We start from the raw sequence: 23,101 nt of genomic DNA on the forward strand, positions 1-23,101 counted from the left end.
TAAATATAGAAATGGCTCAGGGTTTGTCTCTTTCCTTGGCTGCTGAACTAAATTACGATAAACTTGTGGACCTGACACAGTAAATATAGAAATTTTGTTTTATCATACATGATTCATGAAGAAAGATAAAATGTATAGAGATGAATTATGAGTTCTGTTGAGTTTTACATATTTTTTTATATAAAAGTACATAAACATCTTTTTAGAAATTTTGATGTTTCATGTTTACATTTTCTGCATATTTTATAAAAGGCAAGCATTATATATGTAGTATTGGCATATTGTTTAGGGAAGCCTTGGTAAGTCGTGGACTGAAGTGGCTTTACACGGTACGGAGGACACAGTTTTCCCTACACTTCTCCAGGCAAAGGCTGTCATCCACACACATCGGTAACCAGCAACAGTAAGAGCTGAGGGGAAGTTTTAATGACCTCAGGTGTCAGAGTGAAAAGCTGGGCACCCCATGAGACCCCCGATATATAAAATTCTGAGAAAGTAAATGCAATGTAACTTGGCAAACACCAACACAATGCTTCGAAAATAACACCATATGAAAAAATAATAAAAAAATACTAGAATCATAACTGCTTACTGAATGCCTGTTGACAAGGAAGGAATACCAACACACTCACTCACTTAACACTCTCTAAAACACCACTGAGGAAAAAATAGAAATAAAATATAATGCAAAAATAGTTACTCATCACTGAATGTATATGTGTGTGTCTGCATGTGTGTGTGTGTGTGTGTGTGTGTGTACTATATAAGGCTCACCCCAGTCCCACATTACTACTTCAAGGCATGGTGACTGACTCTTCTTATAGGCAACACAACACTGCCTTATGGAAGTTACATGGATGGTCCCCGGCAGGAATCATATTTGGACGCTGACAGAACTAAGACCTTCAGTGGACAATGCTCTGAAGGGGTGACGAGACGAGGAATCTAAGCCATGCACAGACCAAAACGACTTGAATATTTCTTTTCACAGTCGAGGAAACAGCTCAAGGGCGAAAACGAAAAGAAAACAAATAACAACAATGATGCCTAAGCAGTGCAATAACGTTAAAAATGAGACAGCGTAAAAGAACAATGACCTGGACTTAAAGATCTTGAAAACAATGATAGTAACTGCAATACTATGAAAAGATAAGAAAAAAATATGTGTGGAAAGGTTACAAAAAGAATTAACTGCACTTGAAGATCTTGCAAAATGATAATAATAACTGTAATGATATATATGATAAGAAAAATGTATTGAGTTTGAAAATGACAGAGCAGTGAAATAAAAGACCAACAAGCCTTTAACCCAGTAGCAGCGACGGGCCAAATTTGTGGCTTTACTGTGTACCAGCGACAGGCCAAATTTTTGCCATGATATAAACCCCCAAAATAGATGATGCATAAACTGATCACAAATGCGTTGATATATATTACGAAATGGTTTGTGTGAGTGATGATTTTTTCTCATTTTTCTCGCTTAGAGGGGCCTTTAGGAAACATAATCCCCACAGCTACTGGGTTAAAGTATACAGTGGAGTACGTAATGCAGCAATATTGAAAAAAAAAGGGAGAATTTGAAGAAAAACAACAGGCCAATTTCAACACAACACCAACATCGGGACCCTAATAAATGGCAGGGCTCTCACCTCCAGCATGGGAAACGGAGACACTTGGCCGCAAAACAAACACCCTCATGCCTATTTAATTGTGATGCGGCGTGTGGGTGACTGAGTGTGTGTTGGGTGTGTGATGGGTGAGTGATGGAGTGGTGGGGCCAATGTCTCCAGGTCATCTCTCGTCTTTCACTTCCATGTCCGCTGTTATGGTCAAGACTCATTTTAACTTCTCTTTTATTTTTTTTACAGGAAGGGAGGCAGCTCAAAAAAAAAAAAAAAAAAAAAAAAAAAAAAAAATGCAACAGCAGAAAAGCCCACTAGACGCTGCTCCGACAAAATAAAAAAAAGAGAGGTCAGCAGAAAGGTCAATTTCGGATGAGTTATTCACGGCATTCACTCGACACTATCCCTATAACGGGCTACAAGTGTTTGCATGTGTGTGAGAAGTCATGAACTAAGTGAAACAAAATAAAAAAATGCTATTGAAGAAGATGCATGACAGAATAGTTAAAAAATAATGTGTTCAGGAGGATTAAGATTAACGATTTCGATTATTAAGCTTCTTTAAATCTATCGTCCATAAGTGACTAGTTTGCATAGTAATCATAATATTATGTACAAGGGGGAAGAGGGAAGGACGAAGGGAACAGTAACACTACCGTCTATAATGGAAAGAAAAGTACGTAATGTAAAATAAATTAATGGATTAGTTCATCCTCTACACCTCCATATGAAAATGCCAGATGTTACAAATGCATACAAAAAAGTTTAATATCAATCTACAACAGACCTTACCATTATACCCTGCAATACAGTCAACAGTTTACGGCCTGTTGACACAACCAGCCAGCTGCTTTTGCCCACCGTGTTTGTGTGTGTGTGTGTGTGTGTGTGTGTGTGTGTGTGTGTGTGTGTGTGTGTGTGTGTGTGTGTGTGTGTGTGTGTGTGTGTGTGTCCTGATTGGTATTCTGTTTAAGTCTCTGTCTCTCTAAATAAACCAATCTGTGTCAATTTTACATATTCATTTCACATTCCTTGCGGTCATTCACAAAGGCATCTCTACCTTAACTAATTACAGTGGACACATTACCTGGCAAATTTTAGATCCAAGTCTTCATTAATGCAAACACCAAAATGCTTACTCTCTGATTTACACTCATATTTCAATACAATATTCAAATAGGTTATGAGGGAAATTTATATACAATTTTACATTTCCTCCTGACAAGATTTTGATTATGCTGCAGAACAAAAATGAGTTACCCAAAAACGTGAGTAATTTAATGAGAAACAGACAACACACCAAACCGTTACATATCACAAGAATTAAGTTATCATCGCAAGCTGTATTTCTGAGGACAACACCAATTTAAGTGCTCCGAGGCAACACAACACCGGACCCACGCAACACTGCCGTCAGGATTTACAACACCACCACTTACACACCTCAAGCAACACCGCCCCAACACCAGAACACTAACACACATTTGGCATTCTTTTCCTTTGATTGCAGATGCCTTCACTGGGACCTGCTTGTTCTCAGTAACCACGAGGAGCATGAGGTGGAGAAGGGACGTCGGTTGCTTGTGGGTTGGACAATGATTTACACGAAGGGGAAAGAGGAGGGGATTATTTACCTAGTTTTATGAATAGAGTAACAGTTAAGCTCGAAACATTATGTGCTCTCAATACTCTACATGTCTAATTCTTTATATTAATCTACCATAACTCATTGAAAGTAGTATTCCGTTATGCCACATCAGTCATAAATTTCCTGCCTTCCCGTGAGATGTTATAACAATTTATTCTGGACATCATTCCAATCCTTCTTCTGTCGTCAAAGTTCCAAGTGTTAAGTCCTCGGATGCAGAACAGTTTCACCGATATTGATGCCAGACACAGTGCACACCTCAGCTCCCTCGCCTCCCTCCCTCTCATTACACAATATGGCACACGGTCGTTTGATTTGGAAGCACACCCGACTGGCACATGTCTCCGGCCAGCCAGGAACCTCAACACTCGTAGGCTGTCAACATATAAACTGCTCCACTGAAGTCATGTATTTGCTTCTCTTTCTCTCTCTCTACCATATGCTACCCAAACCCTGCGAGGACCACCACTTTACAAATCAAGTGGTCATCCTCCCCACCTCCAGCATGGGAAATGGAGATGCCAACATAAGATCCTTTAGCAAGCCCTTACACACTGCCTCATGATGCCCACCAAGCTTATCCCCCTCAAGGCATACTTCTCTGGAGGAGGAAAAAGTGTGCCGAGTGAGGCTGTGATGACCGGTGTTAATGTATGAGGTCAAGCTATGTTGCTGTCCAGGACTTCACGGACACCTTGGACACACACACACACACACACACACACACACACTATAGATACTTAATTCATTTTTGGAGGATGATAATATTTGGGAGTATATTTTATTTCTATTTGCTCTCTCTCTCTCTCTCTCTCTCTCTCTCTCTCTCACACACCAAGTATTAAAGACTTAACAGCCGATCCACACTATCGGGTGGCGTCCAGTACACTCAAATACTAAGTCTACTGCTGCACACATTATGACAACTTTGACGGGCAAATCAGCGGACGGTCCGAGTCCATAGTCGATTGAAAGTACAAAATTCCCATCAACGTTGCAAGAAAATGGGCAGTGCAGGACTTACTACTGGGCCTTTGTGATGATGTCTGGGTCTGGCAAATCAGAATCTTGTCTTGAAGCTGATAAATGTTGCAGTAAATCAGTCACCAGCTCATGGCCTTAACACTCCCACAAGAATACCAGCGTGGGTTTGCTGTGGCTACATGCTAAGGAGTACTCTGCTGACCTTATACAGGGTGGGATACATAAACATGGCTATAGTTGCTACTAGACTGTATATGGATAAGTGTAAATACATACTTGTCTTACATAACATTGCACCAGAAACATGATTAGCCGGTTTAGTTTTCTTCCTCAGAGCTGAGTACACATTAAAAGATCATCTGCCTCAATGTGACCAAGACTTCCCAAACTTCAACACTTGCTTTGCTCCATACAAACAAATAGTGTGTATATGGGTTGCATTATAAGACATTTTGCCGCCCAAGAACACATATTTGACAAGGCTTTCGTAGGAGTTGTGGGCATTTCCAGGAGTAGTTTTGTGACCCTGGTGGTAGTGTGACTCTTCTTCTGTACCGTGAACCTCAAGAAACACTCATTAGAATCTGAGTGGCCCCTTCTTTGACCTTTAGAAATAGCTGATGTGGGAAGCAAAAGTGTCTTATGATACCAACCTATGTATGTGTGTGTGTGTGGTTTGAATTCCTAGGACAGACCATAGTGAATATCCCTTAAGGTCTTATTGGGGAAACTCATACACACACACAATAAAAAAAACTAGATGAGTTTGCTGACCAGAAGTTTGATAAATAATGCATTGTTTGTATGACTTCAATGGATATGAGTTTTATGCCATTATGATATTTCTTTATTGGTATTTATCATTTTATTTATTTATTTTCCCGCATGTGGACATCCTACTTTCTCGGTGTGACCATAAACGGCAGCAGCATGAGCCTGAGTCCACCTGGCAGGGCTCCAAAGACTAATGCTCTCTCTCTCTCTCTCTCTCTCTCTCTCTCTCTCTCTCTCTCTGCCACACTTTTCACAGGGTTCAGTCACTGGTACGTTACATCCTCGACCGGCTCACCAACTCTTTCTTTTCAAACAAGTTATGGAGTTTCTGTACCATCACCTCATTTACAGACATCTCGTGCAGGCATAACAAAGACCACTATGTTACACTTATCCACATATATATTACCTTTAGTCTCTCTATATATACGACCCATAATTAGCAGCCTTGATATCTCTAAAACTAACTTTATGCCTCTGAACTGGAGAGAAAAATATGACTCATTCACTACATGTCCTCTGTCACTAAAACGCTTCGTGAAAAATAGAATTTTGAATAAAGATCAACAGGAGTGGACTTGGCTTATGATTGTTTGGGGACAGTGTTGTGGCTGTGCTGTGTTTCGCTGCTTGTGCGGGGTTATGGCGGTGGTCACTGTCGCTATTCAGGAGGTGGATCTTATGAACTAACGATTGGGGTGGCTCTCGGCAGCTCACACATGCATAGGTCAAGGGGCTCTATCACTACTCTCACAGAACCTACAGCAAGTAACGGTATATATTTAAAAACATTCAAGGGTATGTTTGATTCCATAACGTTGCAGAACTTGGCATTACATTCCCTAAGTCTTGATTCTTTATGCTGTTTAGGAACTTACTAAACAATACATAATTCCTGTTTGTTGGTTCTAAAGGCGAGAGGGAGTGGTACTACTGAGTGACTCCCGTGTGTCAGACACATAAATAACACGTGCAGCAACGCCTCACTCCAACGGACTACAAGGAAAGGCGAATCATTACTATTATAGCAAGTCTGTTACTGATGCTTACATATTTAGTGACTTGTGAAGGCTCAAGATAAGCCTACTAATGCATATAAATGTCCGATGCTCTCCTCTGGTGGCTTGGGGCAGGCGTGTGTAAGAACGTCTGGTGGGGGGAGTGAGTGCGTGAGTGCGCCAGAGTGAGGCGTCCCTGTGGCCGGGCGCAGCGCTGGGCCCTCGAAAAATACATGAAGCAGATATTGGTGTTAAAAAAAAGATAAATAAATGAAAAAAAAAGAAACTTAGTTCACAACACATCTTTACAATACTAATAAACCTAAACTATTATGTATTACTTCACCCTATGAATAGAAGCAGTAGCCTCCACAGTTAGAATATATCAATATAAGATATATATAAAAATGCACCATGGGAGAGTATGGGTTTACCCTCTTCAAAATCAGAGGCCTAATATATATATAAGACTTCAAGTTACTCTACAAGATATCATTGAGCTTGGTAGAAGAATTAAGTAGAAGTCTTGCCCACCGTGGGAGAGAAAAGAAAGCAGAGTAATGTTTTGAATCAGAAGTGGAAAGAGAGGCAGTGAAGACAGGGAGGAGTTCTGAGTAAAAGGTGTGTGAAGGGATCAGAGAGGAGTGAGACAAAAGTGGAGTAATGTTTTGAATGAGAAAAGAGATGGAAGTGAAAACAGGTAAGAGTTCAGAGTAAAAGGTGTGTTAAGGGATTAGAAAGGAGCGAGACAAAAGTACCATAGTAGAAAAGCCTCAGAAAAGAAGACAAATCGTGGAAAAATAAGACTAAAGCTTTGACCTAAGACATAAATACCATACAGATGAAACAATGCATATATAGATGACGGGAAAATGAACGCTGATGAAGTATAAACAAAGGGAGAGGAAAGGAGTACGAAGATGAATTTGGCAGACGAGACAATGTGATAAGGGGTAACACGCTGCATGGCCTGACATGAACGAAGAAAAAATATTGATTAGAAACAGAATGAGTCGTGAGGAGATTCAGTTTTCTCTCTTAATACAACAAAACACAGCAGATACATGATACAAATTTCTCAGCTCACCAACATCCAATTCCTTAAGTGGTATGGAAACTCTCGCCCCGTAGAAAAACCCACCAATGAATCCCTTGCAGCAGAATCTAACCACTGACTCACAGGACACCAAAATCTCCTCACCTAACAGAACTAACACCCACCTTGCTTTTTTCTCGCAGGCTGGAAAAAAAAGGGAAAAAAAAAACGAAAACTCTGATTGAAAAAACACCCGTCTTCTTTGGTACCAGAATGAATAGGCTCACAGCTGAGGGGTGGAGGGTAGACCGAACCCTTCATGGCGGCCAGACAAAACCCAGACTAACGGTGAACTATGCATAATGTTAAGCCGTGCGTGGCGTGGCAGCAATGCTCTTTACTATTAGCTTACAAACAAAGGAAATCATAAGCTACTCAATGTGTCCTTCAACTCTTAGGCTGAGTGGGTCTGTGGGTACATAGATAGTAGATGCTGATGTGCCATGCTGGAGTCTTCCTTACGCATTTAAGTATTGAGTGTTCAAGAGTCACTACCTATATGGTTAACTGTCCACTTGTATAGTATGACAAAAAGCTGCGCTATCTAGTGTTCCTTACGTTCTTAGTTAACATTATACTGTCCTTCCAATAATCAACTCTCAGTCTCATAAAAATCTCTTCCAGTATTGAGTTTACAAGTTAAAATCAACATGGTGAAAAGTATTTCTTGTTGTGATGCAGTAAGATGGTGGATGTAGAAGGTCCACACACTTATTCAAGCAACAGCGTGACCCAGCTGCTTCCCATCAGCTGGGCCCCTGATGCCATGTGTCTCTCACCGTGACAGCTTGGGCAGTGGAGGGAAAGAATTAAACATGCAAAAAACCTCCCAAAACCATTCTCAAGTCCATGCAACAGCTACCTAAAAGAACTTACATAATTCACATCAACATCAGCCTCATCTGTTGCATTAATTACACCCCCAAGATGGAGTTTGACTCATATGTGACCTTTCCTTTCTTGTCTTCTCTTTCCCGTTAAACAGCCGAACTCTACCACCTCCCACCTTCCAAACAAACACCTCACACAACTTGCTAAACGATGCATGAGTATGACTATAGCTTTCTTGTCCACTGTCCGATCACTCACAGATATTCGTAACAGTTATCACGCCTCTCCCTTCCTGTCACTGTTATACATAGTGGAGAACAATGGAAGTAATTCACACTGTACCGTAACATCAACCTTCCTTATGTTTCTTTAGACTTTCTTCTGCAGCGTTTCCGTTTAGATTCTTCGTAGCTGTATTCTGTTCCTTTATCTGCTTTGAACACATTTGATAGATTCACTCACACTTTGTATTAGGCTCTGTTGGTTATGTTTTCTTTGCGTTTCACATTTTGCATAGTTGTATTTCTGTTTTCCGTGGATGAATGGCCAACCAAGACAGGGCAGCGGCTTTCCCCTCACCGTCACCTCAGTCCACCATGTCACTTCCCAGCTCCCACACCCTCCGCCTCCCCTCTGCTTGTGATACTTCAGCTTCAGTGTCTCTTGTGACGTGAAGCGACGTTACCAACAGATGAGAAAAAACACACTTCCATGCACTTCTTGTTGTGTGCTTTCCGAGACACTTTATATCATCTGTCATTTACAATACCGTATATTTCATGTAGCTTCCAATCAGGCTTTTTCTGTCAGTCTTCATGGAATTTTAGAAAAAGCAATATCACACATTCTTTTATACAATTTAAATCGTGTAACATTGATGTGGACTTTGCCAAATCTTCAGTCTTTGAAATAAGACGTATTTGGTATGTTTTGTTCTGGTTCTTACCCTGCTTGGCATATCCGAGTGTTGAAATCTATACATGAATGTGTTTCTATCAGGCTAGTCTTGAATAAATGTGGTCTTTCAACACCTCACTGCCTTGTTGTCACACAGAGTCTATTGTTCACCATATGTCTATAATATACAGTCCATTATGATGAAGTTACGACTAAGCATTTACGCATGTGAATGAATGGAGAGAAAACTATACATAGAATAGATTCTTCTTTTGAACCTTTCACACAAAATGTCAAACAGCATGACATCAGTTTTCCCTCCATGTTTTCCGCCAAAAGTCAGTCTCATCTCCGAAGTGACTCACCCTTAAAACTATCACTCTGTTCCACTGGAGGGGCACTTCATCTGTACACTTTTCTATCGCGCCGCCTCACTGGTCCATCGGCCTAATGCCTCATGTGTCTTGTGACCCGTCCTACACACACACTTGCCAAACACATTCTCCGTCAACCTTGCCACAGACATTAAAGCATTCACCCTTTGCTGACTCTCCTTCTCCCTCTCTCTCTCTCTCTCTCTCTCTCTCTCTCTTTAACAGCAGCATCACTCGTTTTCCCTCTCTTCCAGATCCCACTACAGTCACCTCACACAGCAGATAGCATTCAGGGGTGTCCTTCCCTCCCTCCACCTCCCCTCAAGGCTTTCTCCAGGCCCCTTCAGGTTCCCACGGCAGTATCTCTACACTGACCGCTAACCTGAGTTAAGCCGTCGGTGTTTGGCCTTGCTGCGCCGTTTCTTGCCACGGGAGGGACGTAGTGTGCTGTTTTCGCTGACACAGTGTGGGCAGCACTCCTGTCTGTCCCGCACTATCTCCTGACACTGGACAGTCGGACACTTGATGTAGCCGCAGGTAATGTCAGCGTCCTGTGGAAGGGAATAGAGTCATGCTGAGGTCCATTTTACATATCAATCTTCATTTAGTCTTTTTACAGGTGAAGTTTTTCTTGATGTGAAAAATGGTAAATAAAAGGCTGACACAGAGGATATCAAGACTGCAGGACCTTCTATACTAAGCTCATGGAGAAGTATGCACATGTTGTTTTATTTTTTATTTTTTTGCAGTCTGTTGCTGGTTTGTGACTTCAGCAATAATAAAGAGACAAATTATCCTCTACATCGTATTCTTTGTAATTTCTTTGACTCGCCTTTTTTCCTTTACTTTTGGTTTATGCTTTGTGTGAAAAAATGAAGGGATCCGAACCTCACCTTACACTTGCAGGTCACACACTTGTAGGGGCCGATGGTGTTGATTCTCGGGTGCCACTCATCGCCATTCTCGTACAGCTTCTGAAACACATCGAGAGTGACTAATGTATAACAGAAAGTGCACCTCATCCCCATTCTTACGCACTTTTTGCAGAATGACAGAATAGATATTTTACACATGATTGTAGAAGTAGTGAAGTAACAAGAAGCTTTAACCCGGTAGCAGCGGGGATCATGTTTCTCAAAGGCACCCCCTAAGCGAGAAAAACGAGAAAAAATCATCACTCACACAAACCATTTCATAATATATATCAAAGCATTTGTGATCAGTTTATGTTTCATCTATTTTGGGGGATTTATATCATGGTACAAAATTGTCCCGTCGCTGCTACACAGTAAAGCCACAAATTTGGCCCGTCGCTGCTACACGGTAAAGCCACAAATTTGGCCCATCGCTGCTACACGGTAAAGCCACAAATTTGGCCCATCGCTGCTACCAGGTTAAAATGCAGTAAAGAGTAGATGGACTGAACACACATAGCAAGAGACACAGACCCCCAAACAGCGACCTTAAATGAACATAGCTAAACACTGTCATGACAAAGAAGAATGAGAAGAAAAGAAAGTATGTGGACAGAACAACCATGAACATAAAGATCAAGAGAAGGGAGGAGACCAGCTGGAAGACTGAAGGAAATATGGAGATGGTGTTTGGAGGAAGTCATGGGAAGGCTGAACACAAGGTAGGAGAGAGTATATGATCAAGCGTGGGAGTCTCATAGCCCGCCCAACCTCACATGGGAAAATAAGGATGTTAAATAAGAAGAAGAGAGAGAAACAGCACAACAAAAAAGGCTCTAACATTATTCTGCAGGCATCCACCGTTGCTCATGATGGTGTCCCGCTGCTCCTCAAGAGTTTGCAGGGAGCCTTCGTTCACCATGCCAGGCTGGGCGGTGGGCGGGGGCACAGCTGGGCGGGGTGGGCGGCACTGAGCACAGCAAGAGCCGGGCACCTGCTCCATTTCATCTGGCCCACAGGGAAGGTCTGGGCACGGGGCCCTCGAACAATTGACCAACGCATGGCCACTGGAGGCGAGCTGTTGGTGCAAAGACACGATCAGTGGCCTTGGCTTGTGAGTTACTTCCTTGTGTTTAATTGGCAGTTTGTAAGCACCTTCAGACTAGTACTTTAATAATATCAAGCTGAAGTATAAAAATAGAAATAGTCAAATTAAGGTTTTAAATGTAAATTTTGACGATATATATATATTTTTTACAGCAAAGGAGACAGCACAAGGGCACAAAAAAAGGAAACAACAATAAGAAAATAAAAATAAAGTCTGCTGTCCTTGTTATGCTTCTACTCAAATTTCCTGAGTACATATTTACTTTATTTGATAGCAATACTAATTAGGAGGGTGCAGACAAACATATACATATCAGAAGTAATCAGCCCCACAAGTTATCGCATATCTTATTCTAACCTTCGTCATGGCTGTCGGTGGTTATTTGCCTGCTCTCCAGCTATCACTTGATTATAACTTATCAATCTTTCTTTATCAAGCATTTATTGCATATGCTTAATCTGTAATCTGAGTGACCTTGTTATCAGCCATCATGTTAGCTGACTCTTACCGGTCATCAAAATATTAGTAATTATTAAATACGCCTTAGATTTCATCTCTCACTTATTTCTTTTAAATCATTTATGTGGTATATTTATCTTCCCTTTTAGCCTACAACCCCATCAAACACAGCAGCTGGGTGGACCCAAACTGGAACCAGGATGTGACAGCCTGACTCCTATACACAACGACTTGGCACAGCACATGGCTTGCATACCCCCTGCAGAATACATTACAGGCTATACCATAGTAATTAGTATGGAGTGTTGCAGCTGCCAAATAACCAATACTGTAAGGGCTGCCGACCACACACATACAGAGCACTACCTCTCAAGGGCAGGGGGCATGCGTTGGTGGTCTGAGGCGACAGGCTGGTGGTCCTCAGCAACGTGACAGTAATGGTGATGGCTCTATCACTCCATGACCCATAAAACATTTCCTAATACCATGACCTGAATCTCACAATCATCCTCATTCACAGAAGTTGTTTCTTGTGTGTGATTTCATTGCTCAAAGCCTCAAAAAAGATCCCACTCCAGGGTTCTGTGGGATTGTAGTGAAATGGCTGAGCTGTTCTCTGTACTATTTTGATTTCTAATGAATTCTTTTCAGTTGGACAATATATTACTAGCATCAAAAGTGCATAAAAATACTATTGAGGGCGTTGTGGTACTGCTGTGCAATGTCATTATTTTACCATTCTAATATGATGTTCCCAAGTGGTTGCTATAATCCAAAATTTAATATCAAAAGTATGAAAATGATGATACTATTGAAGGCATAACTACTGTGAAGTGGAAGCTAGGTTATGCATACCTTGAATTATTACTTACTTTTCTAATGTACTGATATACAATAGATGTTCATTAAATATAAAAAACACACAAATATGATAGTATACCTATGGAGGTGAATCCACAAAACTGCAGTGAAGTAGTATGCATGTCATGGTTAAGATTTTGTTACTCTAATGTATTGTTCCCAAATGAATGTTCAAGTGGCTCAACACATGCACACCAAACAGACTAAACAGATCCGCCGGGGTGCAGTGATCACTTTGCCTCCACAGCGATGTGTGTACATGAGTGTGTTTTGTCAGGGACCGAATCTTGGCCCATCCCTGTAAATATTTATCACCTCTTACCATCCATTCAGACTGATTTCTTAGTATTCCTAGAGCTTCCTGGTACAGCGTCAAGTGGCAACATTATGCTCGCCTAAAAGCCGTCCCATATGATAAAAGAAAAACAGCATTCACATAGAAACAAGACTAGAGGTGACAAGACAAAGACACAGACCACTCCTGGAGGCCAATATCTCAGTGGTTCACTCACCATGCAGCTGCAGGAGACACACTTGTCGAAGCCGTTGGGTGCCAGGAACGGGTGCCACATGGAGCCCACGTAGTGCTTCTGTTCATTGAGCTCACACATCTCACTCTCGTCGTCCGACAGGTTGATGCTGCCTGGAAGGTTCATGAGAGTCAGTCAGGCTGGTAAGCATACTGATGCCCCATGACAAGGGTGTGTTTGTATATGTTTACATCATACCATCCAGTGTGCATGTCAGTGAAAAAAGTGCTCTGGAATAATCAGATGAGACATAAACTGAACTACTTTCAAATACAACATGAATCAACCAATGCACTCAAGGAAGTGAAAAGATAAATAATTTCTCAGAATACAATTACTGGACAGAGAAAACACTGGAATACATCATTACTAACTCACAGCTCTGTGCTAAGTTATGTGATAGATAGAGCTAACATTCCTTACAGATAATTAAATACTGAACAAGGAGGGAAGCCATTATAATTTGTTCCTTGTGCTTGAATAACATTTACAGAGTAAAATATGAGCCATCCCCACTGCTGCCCTTTGAGGGGGGGAGGTGGGGGCTGACCTGGGCACACTGGGCAGCACAGCCCCGGGGGAGTGTAGGCTCCATCACAGTCCAGGTCGTGGCAGATCATGTCGTGGCACTCTATCGTTCCCTGGGTACACATGCACATGCGGCACGGGTCCACAGGAGACACCCAGCTCTTGCCGTTGCCGTACACATTCTTGTCTGGAGAAGGAAAAGCAATGAAGGAAAACATTAATCATACAGCAGATCAGTCGTGGTGACAGTCCAGCACTAAACCACCTGGACACGACATAACCTACGCAGAAGCTCAAGGGTCAAGGAGTTCGCAGACCTGTAAGGATTCCTCTAAAGCTGTGTACTCACCGTCGTCGATACACTTGCGCGTGATGGGCGTGGCGGGCACGGGGCTCTCGGCGAGGCAGCTGGGGCCTGAACACGTGTCGCCGCCCACGGGGAGGTCGGGATGGGGGGCGTCCAGGAGGCAGTCGGGGGGCACGCTGACGCCCTGCACGCGGCCGCTGAGGGTGCGGTTCTGGCTGGTGGTGTTGGGCAGCAGGTGGAGGTCAAAGTAGGTGACGTCAGCCCCGAGGCGCGAGAGGGAGAGCTGCGTCAGCTCCAGCGTGTGAGCGAAGAGCTCCCAGCCCTGCACCTCGTCCTCCAGGGGCACCAAGGTCATGGTGAAGCGCGGGTCCCAGGAGCGGTCTTCTTCACGCAGCATCAGGTTCCAGAGGGGCTCAAGAGCCCCGTCCGGCGGCCGCCCCGCCACCATCACGTCGTAATGGGTGACGCACGCCGAGTCCACCGCCACCCAGACGGCGGCGGCCATGGGCACTTCCGGGGAGGCGAGCAGCACGGGCTGGGGGGACCTGAGGGCCTCGGTGACGGCCACGGGGGCGAGGGTGCCCTGCAACTTCTGCTCCGCCCCGCCGGCCCCCAGCACCACCACCTCCACGCGGCCCCGCAGCAGCGCGTCCAGGTCCCGGTACGTGGGCCGCTCGTAGGTGCCGTTGGCCCAGCCGTCGCGGTAGGAGGGCGTCAGGTCACTCACCTCGCGGTGGCGGCGGCGGTGGCGCGTCTCCAGCCTGAGAGAAGCCACCTCCACGCCCTGCAGGAACACCTGGTACTGGAAGGTGCCGTCATTGGACAGCGTCACCAGCGCCCACCCGGCACCATACGGCGGCGGCGACGGGGCCGCGGCGGTGGAGGCGTCGGGCGGCGGCTCGCTGAGCACGGCGCAGAACACGTTGCAAGTGGCGCGGGGCGTGATCATCCCCTGCAGGGCCAGGGCGGGGGCGGCGGCGCTCCACACCTTGAGGCCCACCTGGCCGCGGGTGAGGCGGATCAGGGACCGCTCCCCCAGCGTGGTGAGCAGCTCGGCGCGGTTCACGTCCTGCACGGGATGAAAGGGGCATCATCAGCTACATCACAATCAACCCCCCAGGCGCTGTAGGTGGCGGCGCGTTCACCGTCCCCCCAAAAAGCTACAGACACTCACAGAAAACGTATACTCACGGAGTACACTTTGGGGAGGACTAAGATTTCGCTGACGGGCTCGAGGGCGCGTTCCGGCACCAGCTCCACGACGAGGCTCACGTTGTGCGTCTCGCCGCTGCCAAACACGCCGTTGAAGACCAGACTCACGTGCAGCGAGTCTGTCTTGCGGTCCACGGAGATGATGGCCGTGCCGCCCCCGCTCAGGAAGTGCGGGGGGGCGGTGGGGGCGTCCGGTGGGACAGCGACAGGGGTGAGTAGCGAAGAGAAGACCTCTGTGTCCACCCCAACGTAACGAGACACCTGCCCGCTGATTACGTCCTCGTCGCTGTCCTCTGGGGGGTTCAGGGCTACCCACAATTTCTCCTCCAGTAAGAGTTCCCTGCGGTGAGGCACGAGGGTAAGAACTGTGCATAATACGAAGCCAGAGGAAAGAGAGCAAGGTAGCAAGGCAAAGGAATGACGAGAACCAAGACGAAACAGCCAACCAAGTGTTGTTACAGAGAGAGAGAGAGAGAGAGAGAGAGAGAGAGAGAGAGAGAGAGAGAGAGAGAGAGAAAGAACAAAAATACTGTAGGATAAATAAGTAAAAAGGACAAGAAAACAATCGTAACTCACACTCCAAGGATGACTCAGTAACACAAAACTCGCCACACTGACCCACTCCCTCACTCATGCCATTTCTCACTCCCCCCCTTCACTCCCTCCCTCCCTGTCACCCACCCACACCTCTCCTACACCTCACCCAACTCTCTCATTCACTCCCTTCCTACTATCTCATACCCTACTTCTCCCTGTTCCCTTTTCATTTTTCTATCATATTGTCATTCCTCGGTCTCATGTTCTACCTCCTTCCTTCACTCCCTCCCTCCCTGTCACCCACCCACACCTCTCATAACCCTCTCATTCACCCACTCCCTACCTATATCATACCCTACTTCTCCCTGTCCCCTTTTCAGTTTTCTATCATATTGTCCTCCCTCGGTCTCATGTTCTAACTCATTCCTTCACTCCCTCCCTCCCTGTCACTCAACCACACCTCTCCCGACCCTCTCATTCACTCCCTACCTATATCATACCCTAGTTCCAACCTGTTCCCTTTTCCTCCCTCCGTCTAACGTTCTAGCACCCTCTAACAATGCACGGTTAATCCCTTCCTATTTATCTCATACCCTACTTCTCGCTTGCTCCCTTTTTCTTCCTCCATAACCTTCTTTTTCTCCCTCCTTCCGTCTCACGTTCTAATATATTCCTTCATTTCCTCTCCCCGTCATGCAGGCCTTCACTCATTCCCTCCATAATATGTCCTTCCTCACCCTCTTCCTCAGCCTATTTGGTTATCTCCTTACCTTTTCATTTATACACATTTCCCTTGTTTTCTCTCTAAAGCACTCACCTCCTTTTCCCCTCTTTCCCTCTCATACAGTCTATTTTCCATTACCTCCTTCTCCAGCTATCTATTTTTCTCCTCCTCTACGATTACTCCTCATGCCGTCCTCACTGTCTTCCTCCCAACTCCCTCCTCTGCCTCCTCACACACACAGAAGTCGGTTTTCCCAGACGCATCTGCCTCTGACATCTAGGTATTTCCAGAGGCCGAAAAGGAGATTAATCGGGTTCAAATGAGTTTTTTTTACATTCGCGGCACTGAAGAATGGTCAAACTCCCACCAGGGTCATAAAACTACCCCTGGAAATGCCTAACCCCCCAACGAAAGCCTTGTCAGATGTGTGTACTTGAGGGCCAGGATGTTTAAGAAATGACGCTTCCTCACCTATATTCTCTGGGAAGCCGAGTCCACGTCCCACACACTCTACTGTTCGTCGCCTCGTAAGGGGTTGGCTGAGGCTCAAGCTGCTCAAGAATCTCGCCCGACTCGCTGAGGAACTGCACGGAAGATGGGGTTGGCGCGCCGTTCTCCAGCAAGAATGAGAAGTGCAGGGTTCGTCGTCGGAGGAAGAGGCGCCCCGTGGCCACTCTTGTTGTCGTCATCGGCGTCATGGATGTCCGCCCGTTGAGGAGCACGGCGAAGTCTGGGAAGGAGAGGAGAGGAACGTGTGAAGGGTGAATGGACAATGGTGATGGAAATGGAAGTGACAATGTAGGATGGTAAAAAGAAGCAGAAAAAAGAGGATGAAAAATAAATAGAAACACGAAACGAGGGGAAGGGAGGGGAGCAGATGAAGAGGATGAGGAGAGAAGGGGATAGGAAAGTGTGAAATAATAATAATAACGATGAGAATAATGATAAATGCCCACAGTAAATTATAATCAAACAATTCAAACATGACGTAACGATTGCGTAGAGTTTATGTAACCTTTGAGGACAGACAAACAGACAGACGATGTGGGGGGAGAGAGAGAGAGAGAGAGAGAGAGAGAGAGAGAGAACATGGACACAAAAATACTGGATGGAATAATGCAAGATGGAATAAAAAAGGAGGAAAGATAAGAAGACAGGACAAAGCAGCGAGGAGGAGACCAAGATGGAGGCACGGAGGAGGAGGAGGAGAAAGGGAGAGGGAGGGAGGGAGAGGAAGAAGGGGCAGGTGAAAGGAGGGCGGGGCGGGACTCTGGCGCCAGGTTGTCCGGCCCTTAGTCCCTCCCACTCTCCCTCTCTCCCTCTCTCCCCTCTGCTCCTCGTCCTTCTCCTCCCTTTTCCTCGGAGCGACGCCATCCATACTTTTCTCTCCGCACCAAAACAAGCCCGGCGCCAAAGTTTACTCAATTCATCATCAAACTTTCGCCGCCGAGTCATAATATTTCGGGGAATGATGAGGAACGCGCGGTAAACACTGCGTCTGGTGTAGGTCCGTCCGGCGTGTTATGTAATCCCTCCCCTACCTTTCCCTCCCCTCCCCTCCCCTCCATCCCCCTTACCGGCCATCGTAATGCAGTGTGTGTGTGTGTGTGTGTGTGTGTGTGTGTACCCTAACCTAGCCTAAACTAACCAGCCTTACCTAACCTAACCTAGCCTAAACTAACCTAGCCTTACCTAACCTAACCTAACCTGACCTAGCCTAACCTGACATGACTTTACCTAACCTAACCTGACCTTACCTAGCCTTACCTAACCTATCCTAACCTAACCTAACATGATCTGACTTAACCTAACCTAGCCTAGCCTTACCTAACCTAGCCTAACCTAACCTATCCTAACCTAACCTGACCTGACCTGACTTAACCTAACCTAACCTGACTTTACCTAACCTGACCTGACCTGACCTAACCTAGCCTAACCTGACCTAACCTAACTTAACTAACCTTGTGTGTGTGTGTGTGTGTGTGTGTGTGTGTGTGTGTGTGTGTGTGTGTGCCGTCACTGGGAAAACAAATGAGAAGCGAATCCTTTATCGCTTATTAATGCCGTGACGTCAGTGGATTAGCTCACGATCGGCTCCACTGTTTGAGGGAATCGGACACCTTCGGCAATGAAAGTATAAAGAGAGAAGTGACCACGGTGGAATGAGGCATGGGGGGAGGGACTGGTCGGTAATGAGTCTTTCTATCCTTTTCCTTCATAACTATGCAAATGTGCGACTGGATGAACCTTGACCGAACCAGCTTGCTTTTGGAAATGGGAACCTTCAAAAACGAAAGTAGAGAGAACCACATCATGCTAGACTGGTCGAAAAATTTAGGCTTTTTCTCTCACAATTATATGCAAATGTGTTACCAGCTGAACCTTAGACGACCTACCTTGCTTTTGGAATTAGGACTCTTCAAATACAAAAGTAAAGAGTAGCAAATCATGGTAGAATGCGTCATAAGGGGATTAAATTATTTGCTATGAGTGTTTTTTCATTTTAACTATGCAAATTTGTTACCAGCTGAACCTTAGACGACCTAGCCTGCTTTTGGAATTAGGAACCTTCAAATACGTTAGCAAAAAGCAGCTAATCATGGTAAAATACAGCATAAGGGAGATAAATGATATGCAATAAGTATTTTTCCTTATAACTATGCAAATGTGTTATTGGATGAACTTTGGACGAACCACCTTGTCAAACACGAAGGCAAAAAGAATCGAAGCGTGATGGAATGCGGCATAAGTGGGGAAGAAATTATTGTAAACGAGTCTTTCCAGCACAAAATATGCGCATGAGTCACTAAACACACACGCGTCCAGTTTTTCTTTTCGGGGGGAGGCGGGGGTAAAAAAAAATCCTCAAGACTGAAAGTGAAAAGGAACGAATCATGATGGAACGTCGCATGATAAGTGAATAAAGAAAAATCGGTTGGAAATTAGACTTTTTTCAACACAAATATGCGATGAAATACACAAAGGCCAGGAATGAAAATCTGAAGAAAAACTCGAATAAAAAAGTGAACTGAAGTATAAGTTTATGAGGAAATGTCAAAAAAAGAGTAAAGAGCCTAAAAATATATATTCACAGTGGTTAAGTTACATTAGGCTATGTTAAAAACTTATAACGAACAAGTTCCTGGCGAAGGGTTGCCGATAATGATATGAAGTTCGAGGGAATGCGAAAGAGGATAAAAAGGATAAAAGAAAAGAATCATAAGTTCACAACGCTTGGACTGTTACGTTAGGTTATATAAGGAAAAAATACTAACAAACAAATTAACGGTGAAGTGATACAATTAATGACATGAAACTTACAACAGAATATTAAAACCGTAAAAAAACAAAAATAAGCATGATCATAAATTTCCAACGGTTAGGTTACGTTTAATAAGTCCGTTAGAAAAGAAAAACTTGATAATAAACAATACAGTGATAAACAAACTCCCCCGATTGCCTAAGCCCACTGACGTAACGGAATGAACAAGGGATCCGGTAGCAAACAAGGTCTCCCGATTCCCTAAAACAGTGGATTCGATCGTGTTAAGCCATTGACGTCACTTGCATTAATATGGGATCCGGTTCTCATTCCTGGCGAAGGGGTGCGGATAATGAGGGAGTGTCAGAAACGGTAAAAAGGATCATAAGGCATTCGAGGGGTTAGATTAAGTTCGGTTAGACTATGTAAAGAAAAATACTAACAAACAAATATCTGACGAAGGGTTGTACGGTATATAGGCCTAATGAGGGATTGTCAGAAACGGTAAAAAGGATCATAAGACATTCGAGGGATTTGATTAAGTTAGGTTAGACTATGCAAGGAAGAGAAATACTAACAAACAAATATCTGACGAAGGGTTGTGCGGTATATAATGAGAGAAAAAAGAACCAATCTTAAGACATTTCAAAGGGTTAGATTAAGTTAGGTAAGACTATGCAAGGAAGAGAAATACTAACAAACAAATATCTGACGAAGGATTGTGCGGTATATAATGAGAGAAAAAAGAACCAATCATAAGACATTTCAAAGGGTTAGGTCAAGTTAGGTAAGACTATGCAAGGCAGAGAAATCCTAACAAACAAATATCTGACGAAGGGTTGCATACGGTATATAATGAGGGATTGTCACAAACGGTAAAAAGCAACATAAGACATTTCAAAGGGTTAGGTTAAGTTAGGTTAGACTATGCAAGGAACAAAAGACTAACAAACAACGAATCCTGAGGGAGTGTTGCAGATGGAACGAGAGAGATTGGAAGGACTTTTTTTCTTTGTTTATTTATCCTTTCATATTCCTTTTCCTTTACCGTCAAAAAATAAAAATAAAAAATAAATAAATAAAAACACGCGCTCGAGAAAAAAACAAACTACCATCAACGCATTCCTAAGGGAGTGCTGCAGATGGAAAGCGAGTGATTGGGAATGACTCTTTCGCCACAAATAAGGACGTGGATATTACACAGGTATGCAGAGCGGGGCGGGGACGGGCCGAAGGTGCGTCCGTGTCACCTGGCGCACCTACGGCGACTCCCTCATCACCGGACCGCTCTGGACCTTAACGAGACCCAAAGGACACCCCGAGGACACCGGCAGGACATGCATAAGACATTCGTAGGACTCTCGCACGATGCAACACAACACCTGGTACCCATATGGACGTATCCTTGCTATGTGTGTCCCCAGGATCCTTCACACATCTGTAGGACTCTCATAGAAGACAGAACGGCACATGACATCTTTAGGATCCTTCAAAAACCCACAGGACTCTCACATGCAGGTCACTTATAGGACAAAAAACAACACAATGTCTCTCTCACACTCCAGGATCCTTCATATAAACGTAGGATATTCATAGGACACAAAATTACAACTGATGTTTCCAGGATCCTTCAAACTCCCGTAGGACTCTCATAGGACGCTTATAGAACACCAAATACAACCTGAATCATCCCTTGGCACGCCCTTCTTACAGGTATGTCCAGGACTCTTGAGGATGTCCGTAGGATGCGACATAAGCAGCAAAACGCCTCTTAAGGATTTCACGGTGAAGGATACGTTTTTTTTGTTTGTTTGTTTTCTTTCTCTCATTTTTTTGGTATATTTTTTTCTTTCCCTTTTTTTTTCTTTTTCTTTTTCCTCGTGATTTTTTTTCTCACTCATTTTTGGTTCATTCTTTTTTTTTCGTTTCCTATTTTTTTCTTTTCGTTTTTTTCTTTCTCAATCTTTTTTCTTTCCTCGTTTTGCTTCCCGAAAATTTATGGGAGTCTATATTTTTAACGTGTTTATTACTCGCTTTGCCTTTCACTTTCTCTCTCTCTCTCTCTCTCTCTCTCTCTCTCTCTCTCTCTCTCTCTCTCTCTCTCTCTCTCTCTCTCTCTCTCTCTCTCTCTCACACACACACACACACACACACACACACAAGGTCTGCCCAGGTGTGTGCTTGATACTAATTAACTGTCAAAACAAAACAACAACAACAAAAAACTGAATGTCTTACCTCGACCTGTCAGCTCCTCTTCCACCCTCGGCGTATCACCTGCAACGAGAAGAAAAAAGATGTAGTAGTAGTAGTAGTAGTAGTGGTGGTGGTAGTAATAGTAACAGTAGTTGTAGTAGCAGAAGTAGTAGTAGTAGTAGTAGTAGTAGTAGTAGTATTGGTAGCATGGAGAGAGCGGTAGTAGTAGTAGTAGTAGTAATAGTAGTAGTGGTAGTAGTAGTAAAATAGTAGAAGTTGTAACAGTAGTATTGGTAGCGGTAGTAGTAGTGGTGTTGGTAGTATTAGCAGTAGCAGTTGTAATAATGATAATAATAATAATAATAATGATAATAATAATAATAATAGTGAGGAAGGTAGGAACGCGCGTGCTAACCGTCACGTCAGCAAAAAGTAGAAAATGCAAATATTTACTTATGAACTCGAGTCCTTTGGGGAAAATGCGAGTCCAGCAAGCAAAGATAAAATGCAAAAAATTAAGATAGTACTAATCATAATACAAACAATGGTAAAATAATAATAATAATAATAATAATAATAATAATAATAATAATAATAATAATAATAATAATAATAATAATAATAATAATAATAATAATAATAATAATAATAATAACAAGAACACTAATGATGATGATGATAAGAAGATGATTGTCGTTCTTGTGTGTATTTTAATGAGTATACCATAAAAAAAAAATAAGTATATGGTAGAAAAGATACATTGGATCATACTAAAGAAAAGTCCAAGAAAATTAACGTAAATGCTGAACACAAACTAGAAAATGTTAAGTGTTACAAATATAAATGCCGGGAAATAATAAACTACAAAATACAACAAAAACGGCAAAAATTAAAGTACTAAAATGATAATGCTGAAATCAAGAAACGTAAATAAAAAGGAAAATAATGAAAAAAATAATAAAATGCTGTTAAAAGACGAATAATGCTGACGAACGCAAATAAAACTAAGAAAATGCCATGAAACGCTAAGAAAACGTAGATAAATGCTAAGAAAATAAATAAACACTAGGAACGCTGATGAAAACAAAATAAATGAGAAAATAAAGAGATAAAACGAAGAAAAATGCCAAAAAATGCTAAATAAAACGCTAAAAATGCCTGAAATTACTAAGAAAACGTTAAGAAATGCTAAGAAAAAAAAAAAAACACTAGGAACGCTGATGAAAACAAAATAAATAA

At 43.3% G+C, this 23,101-nt stretch overlaps 1 protein-coding gene across 2 annotated transcripts in view; it reads right to left on the reverse strand.

Moving 5' to 3' along the window:
- LOC127008727 (dorsal-ventral patterning protein Sog-like) overlaps positions 1-23,101 on the reverse strand; it is a 172,187-nt gene that overhangs the window by 37,512 nt on the left and 111,574 nt on the right. The window contains exons 4-12 of one of the 2 annotated variants that reach the window (XR_007761276.1): positions 21,905-21,943; positions 16,876-17,134; positions 15,123-15,483; positions 13,974-15,000; positions 13,647-13,811; positions 13,079-13,209; positions 10,980-11,216; positions 10,118-10,198; positions 72-9,775 (exon numbers count right to left, since the gene is read on the reverse strand). Coding sequence is in view for 1 of the 2 variants with exons in the window: in XM_050881084.1 (XP_050737041.1) it covers positions 9,607-9,775; positions 10,118-10,198; positions 10,980-11,216; positions 13,079-13,209; positions 13,647-13,811; positions 13,974-15,000; positions 15,123-15,483; positions 16,876-17,134; positions 21,905-21,943 (2,469 nt within the window). In the remaining variant the exon portion in view is untranslated. The remainder of the gene's footprint in view (positions 1-71; positions 9,776-10,117; positions 10,199-10,979; positions 11,217-13,078; positions 13,210-13,646; positions 13,812-13,973; positions 15,001-15,122; positions 15,484-16,875; positions 17,135-21,904; positions 21,944-23,101) is intronic. The other variant, XM_050881084.1, reaches the window with a different exon arrangement.

Source organism: Eriocheir sinensis, chromosome 38 (genome assembly GCF_024679095.1).
Source record: "Eriocheir sinensis breed Jianghai 21 chromosome 38, ASM2467909v1, whole genome shotgun sequence".
Classification (NCBI taxonomy): Eukaryota; Metazoa; Arthropoda; class Malacostraca; order Decapoda; family Varunidae; genus Eriocheir; species Eriocheir sinensis.